General features: G+C 26.5%; 2 protein-coding genes across 2 annotated transcripts; one reads left to right on the top strand and one right to left on the bottom strand.

The window, feature by feature from the left end:
• Positions 1-857: 857 nt before the first annotated feature.
• l(2)efl (lethal (2) essential for life) lies at positions 858-5,083 on the top strand. Its single transcript, XM_089225008.1, has 3 exons — positions 858-1,014; positions 1,494-1,960; positions 4,559-5,083. Exons 2-3 carry the CDS (start codon positions 1,496-1,498, stop codon positions 4,685-4,687), a joined length of 594 nt encoding a protein of 197 aa, XP_089081134.1. The 5' UTR covers positions 858-1,014; positions 1,494-1,495; the 3' UTR covers positions 4,688-5,083.
• Positions 4,952-16,027, bottom strand: LOC107167203 (uncharacterized). The gene is made up of 14 exons (XM_089225007.1): positions 15,774-16,027; positions 13,820-13,871; positions 13,027-13,130; positions 12,298-12,486; positions 10,944-11,096; positions 10,686-10,880; positions 10,385-10,613; positions 10,048-10,324; positions 9,113-9,306; positions 8,078-8,185; positions 7,879-8,011; positions 5,623-5,853; positions 5,383-5,547; positions 4,952-5,303 (listed from the first exon to the last, which is right to left on the bottom strand). The coding sequence occupies exons 1-14, from the start codon at positions 15,779-15,781 to the stop codon at positions 5,158-5,160; spliced, it is 2,184 nt and encodes a 727-aa protein (XP_089081133.1). The 5' UTR covers positions 15,782-16,027; the 3' UTR covers positions 4,952-5,157.
• Positions 16,028-17,083: the final 1,056 nt, after the last annotated feature.

Here is a 17,083-nt window from a genome sequence, read left to right on the forward strand (position 1 = left end):
GAACCAGAAGACAAGGACGACCAAGGAATAGATGAATAGACGAAGTAAAAAAGGACTTACAACAGATGGGTATACGGAACTCGAAAAGTATCGCTAAAGATCGAGACCAGTGAAGACGAATTGTTTTGAAAGCCAAGGGTCATTGTGGCCTGTAGCGCTTACGACTAGTAGAGTAGTAGTAGTAGGCCTATAACAAATTGCTATGCCTCCAATACCCGAATAACCCAAATAGTCTTTAAAAAAAGACTTTGAATGATTAGTATTTCATAGCCAATACAGATAAAACGTAAAAAAAAAAAATTATATTTGGGCATGAATAGGTACTGAAATATCTACCAAATTTTAATTTTTTTACTTTCCTGATTCCTCGAACAAATTATGCCATTGAATCATGATGTCGCAGGCACTCAATAATACATTTAAGTAGCCCCACAAAATTCCTTTGAATTTAATTATTTCGATAAATTATTAATAAAAGAAATAAATAATAGTTGAGAATGTATTAAATGTATTAAATATCTTAATGTGATAATATGCAGTTGGCCCACTTTTATTATAGATATTTGGCAAAAATATCAAGTATGTATAGTGCAGTATACTTATATAGGATATAGATACATACACCATATATACAATTGTACAAATGTACGATTTACAGCCGGCATCCATAATATTTGTAGCTGTATGACTCACGAATTGGTAAGAGTTGAGAATAATAAACAAACAAAGTGAAAATATTTTTGGAATCCTCCCACATTCCCATACTAATATAAACCGCAGTCAATGAGGAAGGTCAACTAACAACCACTAATTTTAAATATACAAAAATAAACTAAAAACGATTGGTGAGTATAATAAATACATACCTATGGAAATGGAACACTTGTGTATAAATACGAAAAATCATACTTTTCATAATAGTTAACTTTAAAACATCACACGAGTTATACATATTTATTTTATGGTACCTATAGGTACCTACGTTATTTATCAAAAAACAATTATTTTCTTCTAGTAAGTATTTTTGAACGTTACATACTAGATTGTTTATAGCCTTATATAGGTCCTTCATAATATGTTGAATAATTTAATGCATTAAACACAATATTAACATATTAATATACATCATTATTTAATTTAGGTACTACCTATATAATATTGTAATATATATTTATACATCTAAGTGGCTAGGTAGTAGATATTATATATTTATGTATATGCAATATGCTAATAACCAATTTTCAAGTGTTGGGTTAACTTAATTTTTTCAAGTAAATTTGTGTGGTTTGTAAAAAAAATTTATAATTTGAGGAAGGTATTTTTAATGCTACTGCAGAGTGCAGTAGGTTATCGCCATTACGGGAGTAGATGCATTATTAGAAGTTAGGTAGTCAAAAATCAATTAATATACCTGGCCATATTGGTGCACTAGACGTTATTGGTATACATATATATTTTTAGTTGCTTGAATTTTATAAGCATTAAATTCGCAGAAATGTCTTTGGTGCCATTGTTCTTCCGCGACTGGTGGGAAGATTTCGAACGCGAGAGATTACCAAGACGGTTATTGGACCAACACTTTGGTATGGGATTGCATAGAGATGATTTATCCAATTTGACGTCTGCGCTGTCTTCGCCTTCTCTGAGATCAGCCACATACTATAGACCCTGGCAAGGTATACTTAACCGGCAAAATAGTGGTACATCCAACCTCAAGTTTGATGAAAAACAAGTGCAAGTTATATTGGACGTCCAACAATTTGGGCCTGGTGAGATTTCCGTTAAAACATCAGAAGGAGCAATAATTGTAGAAGGAAAACATGAAGAAAAACAAGACGAGCATGGTTTTATATCCAGACAATTTAAAAGAAGATATTTATTACCTAAAGATGTGGATATAGAACAAATAGTTTCAAGCTTGTCTTCAGATGGAATACTTACAGTTAGCGTCCCTAAAAAGGTAACAACTTTAAATCAATGCCTAACTCTTCAGTCTTTATATTATATATAATTACTTACTTGTATTAAGAAATAGCTAATAGAGATTTAATGTTTAAATAATTAAGCAGGTAACATATTTTTTAAATTCATTAATTAATAAATTGCCTATTTTTTAAGTAGGTAGGTACCTAATTAATAGTAGTATAACTAGTTATTTAGTTAATATAAAACACATTATCTTTACAAAAAATTTATTATCTTCGATACCTATATATTTAAATGGATTTTGGGGCTAAAATGCACTTTACCAACCCCCTCACGATTTTAATTTTTTTTTACCGGAAACTTTTATTTTAGTCTTCCAAATTTTGCGGTTTTATAACATCAGTACGTATTACGCGCGCGCCGCTCATCACATAACACGCAACAGACAACAGCACACACGTACTAGCCTTAGGGTACTAGGCACTAGCCCTGCAATTAAAATACACAATAAATAAATTCTGTAAAATATATTTAGTGATACTAATTCTTACAAATTATTCAAATTTATATCTCATAATCATTAGTACCAACTAACCTACTTATATAATATTATAACATAAATAATATAACGATGTTTTTAAAGTTGGTCAGAATAGAGATATAGTTTGGGTCAACCGTCTAACTTTAGTCACAATATATTTATTTTACTTTAACTGGCTATCAAGCCTGGCGGTCCCTTGGGTTTGAAGACATGAGTCATTTGTGTTATTTAAGGTTCAGTTTACTTGTTAGGTCACTTATACTTATGGCAGACGTGCTGTAAACGCCACGGATAACCTGGTATAAGCGATGCGCGCGACATAAGTGTTGCGCGCATGACGTGTATAAACGTAAAATCACCACATTTGGAAGGCTATTACTTCTAAAATATTAGTTTCCGATAAAAAAAATTACACCATAGTTTTAAGCATAAAAAAACAAGTCGTTAAAAAAAATTTAATATCGAGAGGGGGTTGGTAAAGAGCATTAAATGAAATTTTCTTCCAAAATAATAAATACATACCTTACAGTACACAAATTATACCTACTGCTTATCTGCCATTTTTGTTTTATTACCTATATTTTAATTTTTAATAAAATTATTAACAAATTTATATTTTAACATTTAATATAATACTTACTACTAAGCTGTAACTTGCTTAAAATATTAAATAGGTATCGTAAAAAATCGACTAACTATTATAGGTAATATTTCTACCCTAAAGCTCAATTAAAATTGATATGGTAATATTTAAATTAACAATAAAAAATTGGTTATATCGATTACAAATTTATTGTGTTGTAAGTTTGTAAGACAGAGATAATTTATAGGGGTGTTGCGTCAATTAAAGCGATTTTATATACCTACCTATTAAAATTGTAATATATTTGTTTTGTTTCTAACAACAGAATTTTTCTCTAATTTTGTTTTCTTTAATTATTAATTATTATGTATTTATGTAGGTACATGTAATTTATTTAATTTTTTATTACTGTTTAATAGTGTTGGTATTTATGTTTCAACCAGAACTACATTAATACACATTATAACACTTACAATAAAAATAAATCTACGGTGTCAATGAATACATTGTGGTATTTCAGTATTTTTAACTGAGAACTTAATTAGCATATTTTTAATTAACTAATCGAGAACTAAAGATTACTTTTATATACAAATAGCTAATAAAAAAAATGTATTTATTGTTTTATAGTAAGAGTCGAGTTAGTCTTAATTAATACATTTCTTTTCATTTAGGTAAAGAATCAATACAATTAGGTTCCTACTGTACAAGTGGGTAATTTGAATCATTTTTGAATTTTAATGTCATACATCTCAGTAAATAATTACTGTATTGAGCAAACACTCATACAAATGTTGTCTTTTGATCTATTCTTTAGTATATATTTTAATTTTAAAAAGAAAAATTTGGTTTAAGTCTTATTTGGCTAGCTTGAGGTAAAAAACAAGAAGGAAATTAATTTCTTTACTATACGTTTTATATAAGAATGTGTCATTAATTTAGTATATCAGTTAACTAAAGATACAATTATATAATTAAAACTGCAATTAAGCTTTTAGAAAAATAAATTTAAAAAATGTTAATTTTCATTTGTATAAAAATTTTCATCAACCAATTTTAACACTCAAATTATTTTTTAAAATTAACCATATGTAAGAAATCCTAACTTAAAATTTGGGGATATTTAAAGTATTTATACAATTATTCATTTATGAATTAAGCAAAAAAAATCAAATTTTTTCAAAAATTTGTTAAAATTATAGAAACAAATTAAAATTTTCTATACCTATTTGAAAAAATATAAATACATTCTGGTTTGTACAATTTATTGTATATGCTTAATATAAATTAATAAGCTGGAAGTAATAGATAATGTGTAATAGAAATGTTAAAGAAGAAGAATTTAGATATTATTGAAAAGTCTAGAAATTTACAATTTTAAACAGAATATATTTTTGATCATAAAATGTAATATATACCTATTTTAACTATTATTAGGCTTTAAAACTAGTTTAAAAACTGAAAAGTTTACTGTTCCAACAAGTGTAATCTGTGAATTTTTTTTATAGGAAACACAAGTAATAGGTGAGCGCAGTGTACCAATTATTCAAACAGGAATACCAGCAGTAAAAACATCTGAAGTTGCGAAAAATGATGAAACACCCGTAGTTACTGAAATTAAAGTTGAACATAAATAACTTAATTAATTTATATTTTAATTATATTATATTATACTAATGATACATAATGAATAATCTTTAATTATAAAAAAATCTTTGATAAATTTAATAAATGTGATTATTCATTTTTGTACAATGTGCCAAATTCATAATAATATTTGTCACAACTCGTATCAGTAATCAGTGTTCAATAATATATACAACATTTTGAATATTTAATTTAAAAACTAATTTTTAGCTGTTATGTAATCAACTCACACTAAAAATTAGAATACAAAATCATTCTGTTGAAACCAAATACTTTATTTATTAGATGGAAAACATTTTAAACAAATTATAAAATAGTAACTTAACATTAAATATATATTAAAAATGTAACTTATGATAAATACAATATGTTTATCGTCCATATAATTGTATTTGTATTATTTTTAAATCATATTATTAAGATATTGTAATAATAGTATTAATTACTTATATTTAAAAAGTTACTGAAGAATATTTTCAATGAATGGACAGTTGAATAAATAATGATTTTTACCACCTAAGCTTTTCACAATAGTTACTTCACAATCTGTGTTTTCATATTTTTGTAATAATTTTATCTTTTCTTCATTTATCTGAACAGAAGAATCTAAAAACACAAACATAATATCTTGATATTAAACCTATGACACTGATATAACTTTAAAAATAAACAATTTAGTGTTTACCTAAAATACATAGAGAAACATGAGTTGGGTGAAATATTAGTTCTTCTGGAAGTCTTTTTATGTTTCTATTGTTTAAATATGCAATATTTCCTAAATCTACAGAATGTACTTTAACCGATTCACCAGGCTTCAATTGATCACATATTACTCTGTACCACATACCATCTAAGATTAAATTAACAAATGTATATATTTTATCAAATTACTATACATAGAGTTGAAAGACTTAGTAATAAATACCTGGAAATTGGCCAAGGCATACTTCATCAATATGTGGTAAATACGGATTTAAATTCAAGCTACAATACTCTTTAATCATGTCAGATAAAAGTGAAAAAGACTTTCCAAACAATTTATCTCTCATATAAAATACTCCATCATGATATTCAACAAATGTCAAGTTCACAACTGATTTTTCAACTAATTCAATCCTTAATAAATCAACGTATTTAATAAATCTTCCAGTATCATCTACATTAAAATAGTTGCAATTAAAAATAACAATATTCATACAAAATTGGAATAATTTTGTTATTTGAACAAAATCAAATTTAATAATTTATTAAACTGTAAATGAAAAATAATTTTTCCATAAAATTTTTTATCTTTTTCATGGACAACCACCAATGGTATACAAATATTTAAAGCCAATATAGGCAAATTTCCAAGGGATAACCTTCAATAAAAATCTGGCATGTACCTAATATAACCTTCTTCTTCGGTTTTTTTAAGTCCATTAAGTCTCATTACCGCAACACAAACTTGCTTCCATCTATCTCTATCCTGTGCTATTGTTTCACCATTTCGTACTCCAATCTCTGCTAAATTCTTCTCCACCTTTGTTTCGGTCTGCAAAGCGGTCTTTTTCCCTGGGGTTACCATTTTAAAACCGTTTTCATAAGACTATTTGACCTCCATACATGACCGGCCCATGCCATTCTTCAATATTTTAATACTGCTATTATGTTTGGTTCTTTATATAACTGCTCTATTTCTATATTACTTATTTTTTCATATTGTTGTGTGATATTTTTATTTTTGGCACAAATATTCTTCTTTCAAGTATTACTAATTTGTCTTCATCTCCTTTAGTTGTTGGCCATGTTTCACACTCATACAAAAGAACAGGTCTGATATGGACCTTGTATACTTTAATTTTGGATTTGATCGATACCTGCTTTGATTTAAGTATATTTGTTACTCTGTAATAGCATTTATTTACTGCACTTGCTCTTATTATAATTTCATTGTGATTATTATTTTTGCTATTTATTGAAACGCACAGGTATTTAAAATTATGTATTCTTTCAAATTTATAATACTAAACTTCTAAATTTTTCCTGTTTAGATATTGTCTAACCATATATTTAGTATTTGCTTAATTTATTTGTAACCCTATGTCTTTCCTGTTTATTATTAGTTCTTTATCATCCGCTTTTACTTCTTGACTATTTGATCCCAATATTGATAATATCTTCTGCGTACACTAATATTACGCATTGTCTTTTGTCAATTCAAGTTTAACCCACCATATTTTTTCTGAGTTTTTTTAACTACCATTTCTAGTACAATATTAAAGCGCACTGGAGATAGGACCATCTCCCAGTCGAAGTCCAGTCCTAACCTCAAATTCTTCTGATGTATGTTGATTGAATCTAACTTTACATCTGGTTCTATTCATACATAATTTGATCATTTTCGCCATTTTAGCTGGTATCCCAAAGGTCATAAGTGTATTCCATAGGACTTCTCTATTAACTGAATCATATGCCTGTTTATAGTAAATAAATTGTAGATGCAAGTCATTGTCGATTCATAATGCTTTTCAATTAACTGTTAAACAGTGAAAATATGATCTAAAGTGGACTTACCATTCATATAACAACTTGAAAAAATAACTAGTTTGGATAAATATTCAAAAATTAACCTTCAAACTAAAATACTTACAAACAATCTAATTTTCAAACCAATAAAGATGTATGTATGAAATAAGTACACAAAAACTCAAACAGATATTCCAAAATAAAATCTTAATAACAAATTAACTCTTCCCACCACACACATTGTAAAAAGTCAAGCACTCCAATCTCATTTCGCCACTTAGTATAGATTTTTTCAACTCCTTCACAACACTAGTTTCATAATTACAGATTGAGATCTTCCTAAGAATTGTTTAATCCAATTCTCCCATCTCCATTTTGTCAAAAACATTGATTTTATAATATATAGATCAGTGTGGATCAAATTGGGTTGAGAAAGAGGATACACCAACTTATGTTATTGTTTATATTGGAAGCAACTAATTGTTTCCAGCCACTAGGTTAACTGTATTTGTTTGTAATAAGCACAATGCAAATAAATACATAAAAAACTAGCAGCTGACAACTTTGTACACTAGGGGTTTACAGTTTTATTATCTAAATAATATACATTAAATACATTATTTCATAAAATTTACATTATGAAAAATAAATAATTATTAAGTTATATACATACTATCTATGGTAGTACTATCTTTCAGCCACAAAGGTTCGACTAGGCTATATAATATAGAATTCAAGTTTTCTTTTACACGTGTAATATTTAAATCTACATATTTCCATCCTTCTGCTTTTGATTCATCAAAATGCTAATAATATAATTTTCTTTAACTAAAATGATTGAACATTTTTTTTAGTTTAAAGTATAAACTTACCACAGATAGGCGAACACCAATGACATGTTCAACTAAACGTTTAGCCTCAAATTGTATAGGATATGGTAAAGCATTTTTCAGTCCTACTTTTAAAAAACTTACAGGCATCTATAACAAGCATAAGTTACACAAAAATAATACATAATTTATGTAGTACATAATTTTTTTAATCAGCCCTAATACTTAGCCTTATTTAAGCATTTAAATTATTAGACAGAAAAAAAGTATTTAAATTCTGAGGGTTACGACAAAGTAATAAATATTGTTACTGTGCCATCTCTGTTAAGGGAAACATGTTAAATGATATTGTTACAAAAATAAATATGGCAAGGAAAAAATTCTGTTATCCAGAACAAAAAAAAAAATAAATACTTAATTTATCAATTAAGCAATCCATTTAATTTTTGATACCTTAGTAAAAATATGACAATTTATTTGCATAAATTAAATTGATTTATATTTGTAAATAGGGTATAACAAAAAGACTTGACAAATAAAAACAATAAGTTGATACTTATTAAACATAAGACAAAAATGAAGCGAATAATAAATAATTTAAGATAAATAATTTTTAAGAAAATTTCAAATTATATATTTTGATAAAACTTGATACATTTTAAATTAATTGACTTTAAAAAAGAAAAAAAAAAGATGTTTCAAAAAGTGAATTACTAATTTACAATCAAAATAAGAGTTAAGTGAGGTTTAAAAATTAGCTATTTTCAAGAACAGGTTAAAACTATTAGTGACATAGCCATAGAGTTTGGGAGTTTGACTAATATTTTATAATTTAACGATAATTTGCTATAGCACACTAGTTGAGAAACACTGGAGATAAGAAAAAAAGCTAAATGTATTTGTCAGGTCTTTCTGTTATACTTTGAATAATCTGACCACAGCAAAATGTATTTATTAAATTATAAGATTATTTATTTTTTGAATGAATTTATGAGTTAACTATTTAAAGAATCACCAGGTCAACATATTACAGATAAATTAATAAGATTATATTAAATTATTTATAAAAAGATTTACACTTTTATGTTCAAACTGCAATTCTATCATTTCAGATGAGTTGATAAATTCTTTAAAAGGATCATCCATGTGCTTAACAGAATACATATTGTCTCCACAGAATTTATGAATTCTACCTCTGACATAGTTATTGGTTAAGGTAGATTTAAATCCAACAATTTCACCATAAAAAGGTACCCTATTTAAAGGCCGAGCTGAAAAAAAACTTCTGTTATTAAATACTTCAACATAAGAGTTAATATAATACATATTTAAAGTATTTTAAATTAGTACCTAATAAATATATTTAATTTAATTTGGCAATAATACAAATTATTTTAATTTCAAGTAATTACCTTTCACATTTCAATATAACCAATATAATTTTAAAATAATATACATATAATTATTCCATGTTAAGAGGAATATGTTAGCGCAATATATGTTATCTATCTAAGACCCACACGGATAAAACACATTCACATAAAATTGTTTTTTAAAAATTTTAAGAAATCTCAGAGTAAGATTACAAAAAACAATTTTTATTGGGGAAAATATTTACGAGAGTTTGCATATTGGTTTCATTTCATTTGACTGATTTTATACACAATTTTCAAAATATAAAAATGTAAATTAAACATTAATTGTTTTGAGGCAATATTTAGACAAATATTGTCATTCCCAAAAAGTTTTTAGTAATTTGTAATTTTACTTAAAAATGAGTAAAAAGGAAATGGAAAAATTACATTATAAATTTTTCCAAAATTTCATTTGATAAATTAGTAATTTTCTTGTGATATATGAAAAAACTAAAGCAACTATTTTTTTTATGTCAATTAGTGAATAATGGAGTATAGTATATTTTCAAGATTTTTAAAAAATATCATATACCACATTAGTTAATTTGAAATGGGATTATAGATTACTTATATAATTAAATATGAAATAATAATTACGATTTTTATAACAATAAGCTGCTAAATTGTTCCATGATGAAAAAAAAAATTCAAAATGATGTTTTTCTTTTGATCTAATGCATACAGAACTCATATCTTTTAACTTAAGCAATTCTACCGAGCTATTATTCTTAAAGTCAATATACGAAACACCAGATTCTTCAATAGTAGGCTGCCATTTTTTCAATTGTACTTTAATTTCTTTATTTTCATCAAACATAATCAAAACAATTCTTTCAGGACATACACTGCGTACTTTAAAAACATAAGATGTATTCTAAAATATAAAAATAAATTAGTAGGGGATAAGAATTAGAAATAATAATGATCATCTTACTTTTAATTGTGCAACATAGTCACCTTTGGTATATACTTTAAATGAATAAGCCGGTAACTTAGTATGTTTTTCAGGTAGTACTCTAATTTTAATTGTATTAATTACTCTACCATAATCACTCAAAGCAACATTAACACTATTTCCAGCAACCAAAGTTACATATCCACGGCCATATAAATTAGTTGCATTATCAAATGCACCAACTAACATTCCATATTTCAGATCATTTCTAAATTGTATGTTTCATGATGAATAATAATTAATAAACATATTTGCAAGTTTCAAAAACTTTATCATTTACATATTAAGAAGATCAGAGCATTCAATATCATTGCTAATTATTTTCAACTTGTCTTGTATATTATCACCATCATTAAAAAATGTAGTGAAACCAGTAAACATGTTTGGACTTAACTTTTTTTCAATTTTAATTTCACCACCCATACAATTTTCAAAACGATAATAGAAATCGAGTTTATTAAGTTCAAATTCAGGCCTGCAATTTAATCAAAAATATTTTGTATAACTTTATGAATTATATTATCTATGTTATAAGTACATATTTAATTTTTCCCATTTTGTATTTAGAGGCCTTCCAAAAAGATCATCATTTTCTAGATTATAAGGTATAATTTTGTTATTTATTTTTAATTGTTTAGATTCCTCTATTAATCTTCTCCCGGAAACATTAGGTCCAATATAAATCGATGTCCTACAAATAATACAAGTAATATACAAGTAATTATATTAATCAGCTAAAAGGTAAACATATAAAATATTTATTATTATTTGTTTAATTGAAGTAAGTATATGGAAAAAATTTGAATAAATAAATAATATAGCTTTGGATTGGAAATTAACAACCAACAACAATATTTTACTTTCATAATAAATATGATATGAATTTTTTGATTTTTTTAAGCCTGGCTCCCAAGACTGATATATTTGTCAAGTATTTGGATCACTTGTAGATGCTTATATAAGGCATTAGAAACAACAACTTCAACAATTATTTGTCATACAATTGTTTTTCAAATCAGCCGTTATAATTGAATATATTCGTCAGTTGTCAGAATACTTTATGAATTATTCATTCACTTAATTATTGGCATACATCAGTGTTTCTCAACCTTTTTTAAGTTACCGCCCCCTTGAGTGTCAAAAATTTTTTTAACGGCCCCTACAATGTGAGAATTCTATAATAAGTGTTAGGTTAAGGGTATTTGGAAAATTTAAAAGAAAAAATTGAAATTATCTAATAACTCATGTTTTTATTTATTTTTTATATTTGATATATTTTTTATTTATAGTTCTAGTATTATGGTAATTAATTAAAAAAAATAAATATTGATAAATAAATAAATAAAAATTAAATTAATTATTTAAAAAAATATAAATATAAATACATTTTTATGCGCGGGTCAAAGCAAACGGTGTACTAAAAGGTTGGTTAATATAGGTACCTATAATAAAGTATAATGTCAACGCACAATCGCTAAAATAATTAAGATAATAAATTTGTAGATAAGTTATTGTGTATTGCATAGATTGAGTAGTGACTGATAGTTATTATATGGATTATCAAGTATGAATTATTTTTAGGTCACACCGACACCATCTACAACGTTTTTGCGTGAACCGTTTGCCGCACCTCTACCACCCAAAATTAGTTCACCGCCCCCCTACCACCCAAAACTAGTTCATTGCCCCTCGGTGACACTTTACCGCCCACTGGGGGGCGATATTGCCCCCGTTGAGAACCACTGGTATACATGATAAGTACATAAGTTGTAGAAACCTGGCTTAAGGAAGTGATCAATCATCAACACATTACAAGAATAATCTAATAGATTGAAAATGGATAATTTAAGTTTTTTTTCTAACACAAAACTAATTTACACTTAAAAACTAACCCAAATTGAATTTCATTTTTTTCACTTTCTTTAATAACTGTGTTTAGATAGTCATCATCATCATATTTTTCAACATCTTCATTTTCTTTTCTAAATGTTGAATTTATCATCTTTTGTGTTCGATTGGAAATATCCACTTTTATGAAAGATGGAAAATCTAACTTCTCATTTAAAAGTTTGAATGCAGCACTATAAATTAATAATTAGTAATTAAAATTATTATTATGCTATACTCCATTTAGTTTAAGAAAAAATCTTGGTGATGTTTATAGTCGCTGGCAAACAAGGAACATCTCTCTGTCTCCCATTTGTATGCGGCTATTTAGTGAATCCATGTTTTCATGCCTTAGCACACTAGTTTACCATCAAGTAAGGAACTTAACTATAATAAATTAAAAAGGGAAACCACTTTTCGTAGTTCTTATTTTGTATCCATACTGAGTTAACTAAATCAAATTAGTTGACACAAGCAAACAGCAGTTAAAGATATTACAAGTGCAAAAGAAAAGGGTTGATCAACACTTATTTTATTGCAATAAATCAATACTAAAGTATCTTTAATACAATAAATATTGAAAAATACTAAGCTGGTAAAAAGTTTACATTTTCATAGCAATATTTGAATTAGGTTATCATGCCCAACTCTGGTTAAATTATAATAAATAATTATAATTTTGTTTTCAAAAACCTTGAGGGCGTGTTTGGTTAAGAAATAGTAAAATTACTAACTCGTTGTCTTCAAAAAGAATAAATGCTTGATTTTCATAATCTGTTTTATGAATAGTAATATTTTTAATTGAACCATATTTTTGGCATAAATTAATGAAGCCTTCCTGCAATTGTAATTAAGCGTAAATTAATTTTGTACATAATAATTAGTTTGAGTTTAAATTAAAATTTGTTTGTAAATGTGGCAGATCTAAGGTTTGATTTTTGGTGGGAGGGAGTTGGGCATATTAAAAACCATGTTTGTTCTAGCCCTTTATACGAAAATATTAGTGATGGGTCGAACCCTGATTTTTTAAATCAAACTGAACCGAGTCTTTATATTTTCTACTTCACCAAACCGAATCTAAAATCAAGTTAAGTCGAACTCAAACTCCACATATTTATCAATCATTTTCAAAATATATAAAAAATATTATCATTAATTAATAATTATAAAATTATTATTTCTAAATAATCACTATAAATTTTTATTTTTGAATTGTACAAATATTTGGTATTTGAATTATCGTGGCTATTAAATCTAGTTCAACAAATACTTTCAAGTTCGATTTTCAAACAGTAAAAGATGCTTGATTGTTTGAATTTTTTTCATACCAAGTTCGACCCATCACTAGAAAATATACAATTTAATGATATTGACTATAATAATATATTTTAACATTAAACACTGTAATAATAAGTATATATAATCGTATAGTAGGTAGAATACCGGGTTTTTTTTAGGGGGTGAGAGTGGGGGATTTAGAGGAAGCATAACTCCTTTGTCACCCATTAATTCCACTAAATAACTAACCTTTATTAATAGCTTTGATGAATCAACCATGCATATCTCATAATCACAATCCCTGAAACAAAACATATAACTTAGTTAAAATAACTTTTAAATTTTAGAATCTGTTGGATATGATTATTTCATATTTCATGTTATTATCATGAAAATATCTAAGCCTTTACAAGATAAATTTAAAACATACACTCAATAAAATCAAAACTATGAACTTGCTTGAAGCTATACCAGGTAAAATTTTATTTTTATTAAACTAACAATTTTTGACAGATAGATAGTTACAACTTTTATATACATTATTTATGGATACTATACAAATATAAATTATAATCACACTACCATATATTTTTTCAGTCTATTTTTTTTTTATGCATATTTTAATATTATCTATACTGAAATGCATAAAAGCATACAAATAATGGATTTCTTTACTGCACATATTACTCATGGTTTATTTATTATTATGAATTATAAAACTATGCAGACTACATGCTTTAACAAAATCATCTCTGGTTAACCATTGGCATAACTAGGGAGGGAGGATACAAAGGCTTAGACTATCTCATAGACGTTTTAAGCTCTCCAATAAGTTTTAAATTTTGGCCCCTCCTAGTTAAATTCCAAGTCTTAGCATAAAATAGTACTTATGTGGATTCAATGTGTAAAATAATTAAATGTGTAATATTATATTATTTATATATAAAGTATATTAATATTTTGGATATATCATGTGCATAGTACATATTTATGCATGAAGACAAGGAGAAGTTTTACAGTTTTAGGGATCTGACTTTAATAAACATAAAAAGAAAATTATCTAATATTATTATCTAAATTATTTTAATGATATCTTATAAATATTTACATTAAAATATAGGTATATAGAGTTATACAATATTACATATTATACTCATTTTTTTTATAATAATGAAAAAAGTTTTTACTTGTAGTTTATTTCAAACTTTGATTTTACAAAATTCCTTGTGATAGTTGAACCTAGAGATGCTCACCTGAGGGAGGGGAGGGGAGTTAAACTAATTTTTAACTTAAGTTTTTAGAACTTTATCTCCTATGACCATTAAATCTTAGTAATTCCTATACCTAACTCATTAAACTTTTGAAATGTTTTCGATAGTCCACCAATAGTCCAGGTACAAATAATATATGAAATTTCTACCTCTCTATGATGGAAAACTCATAAAGAAAAAATGTTTGGTCCCATGCAATTCTATTGTAGAGAGATTTTACTGTATTTTTATTACAATTAAGGTGATGGACAAGGGTAGACAAACTAGGAGATGCGATAGTGTCATAACGATAATATTATATCATCTCATATTTCTTTTGTAAATTTAATATATATTTCTCAATCAAATTTCTCGATAACTCAAGTTTTTTTTATTCCCCAAAAACTTAATTTAGATGAATTTGAGTTAAATATGTCAAAGCAAATTTTTATCCCCTTTAACTTCGAGTTATCACGAATAGAAAGTTTTATGTAATTCATAATATACTCTAATAATGTATTACTATGTGTTCAGTAATTTAATTACCAAATAGATATAATTAAAAATGTGTAATAATTTAGAACAAACCAAAATGTACATACAAAGTCATAAAGACAGGGTTTTTTTTAAATAAAATAATTTACTTGATAATACTAGTAATAAATCATTAAATACAATCAATAAGGGTAGTTATAATAAACATTATACAAGTATTACACTGTGTGTAGTCTGTTTTTGTAAGCCAATATTGTCATATTTTACTATGCCGGCTAGCGGCAATGAGTAATTTTCAATAAAGCTGTACATATATAATAAGTTTAACAATAAATAATGAATAAGGTGTATGATATAAATTAAAAACTTTAGCTATGGTTATAAATTTACATCTGAAAGAGTATTTAATAAGATATTATATTAAAATAGGAAAAAAAACGAAAATAAGAATGACTCACTTATCCATTTTTAAATAATAGACGCGTCATGCACTTTATTAATGTTGAATTTATTCAGTTAGTTCATTAATGTTAACTATCGAATTTAAATTAAAAAAATTATAATCTCAGTTTCAATCACGCATCAAAGCGGAAGCAAACAAAGAACTTGGTTTGAATATTTGAAATTTGTATTTTGCATCATGAATCATGATATACATCGGCACTCGCCAATCACCACATGGAGTTAGGTACTTTGGTAGTCGATAACGTAACTGATTAGTACCACGGTTTAAGCCACGGTCTAAGATAGAATGGTTAAGCGACGAGGTCGATATCTCGGCGGTAGAGTTTCTTATCAAAAATATGAAAAACTCACTGCCCCGTGGCGCGATCTCGGATCTACTAAATTACCACGATACTCTTGATATTCTTTACATGTCTTCTCTCACACTACCTCTTAATATTCCTCGAAGGTTAAAAAGAAATTGGGCTAGAGACCTTCTAATCTAATAAAAAAAAAAAAAAAAATTAAAAATAAAATAATAAAATAAATTTCAAAGCCCGAACTCAAATTTTCTGAGGTTCTGTCACTGGACAGTCTCCTCTTCATGTGTGACATGTCTTCTTTAAATCACTCATCATTGTTACTTATTGTTTTATGTGTAAACAGATTGTAATATATTTTTAATAAAAAAAAAAAAAGTTTTTGACATAGTGCCCTATTGCAGATCACTCATTTTATATTAATTTGTATTTACACCGAACAATTATTATTTTCTTATATCTATATTATTGTCATCATTAAAAATTAATAATTATCTATGCCCTGTCCTGTTTGTTGATTGTCAAATGGTAATTAATGGGCTGACATATTTTAAAATTTCGCGCGCCGTGACGTCATGCTTTAAAATTTTGCTACCCGGCAACCACTATCTAACTACTGTGGTAACATAAGTTCTCTTCGATAATTCGATCACAGAACGCTCCGTGTATAAGGTATACTAGGTATAGGCATAGGCGTATTATTAATAAGCGAAAAATTTACCCGCCCAAACCAGCGTGCTGTGTGTAATTAACAATTAATATTGACCATAAGTCCATAACCCTTATATAGATAATATTAATTATTAAATAACTTGTAATAAACATGTTCTATAATAAGAAACAAGTAACTTGTATAATGTTTAACATTATAGCTTGATTAATTACAATATGTATTGATTAATAAAATTACAGTCTTGTAAAAATAAAAAAAACATTTTATTTGCATACTTTTAACTTTACAACTATTATTAAACATACCTACTAACAGTACTACTGTGGTACTA

This window comes from Diuraphis noxia, unplaced genomic scaffold (genome assembly GCF_037042655.1).
Source record: "Diuraphis noxia isolate RWA-SAM2 unplaced genomic scaffold, SU_Dnox_SAM2 contig0003, whole genome shotgun sequence".
Classification (NCBI taxonomy): Eukaryota; Metazoa; Arthropoda; class Insecta; order Hemiptera; family Aphididae; genus Diuraphis; species Diuraphis noxia.

Coding starts and splice junctions, on each gene's coding strand:
- LOC107167203 (XM_089225007.1), bottom strand. Junction 10,881..10,943: donor AAATGGGAAAAATTAAATAT/GTACTTATAACA, acceptor ATTAAATTGCAG/GCCTGAATTTGAACTTAATA. Junction 10,325..10,384: donor ACTATGTTGCACAATTAAAA/GTAAGATGATCA, acceptor TTTATATTTTAG/AATACATCTTATGTTTTTAA.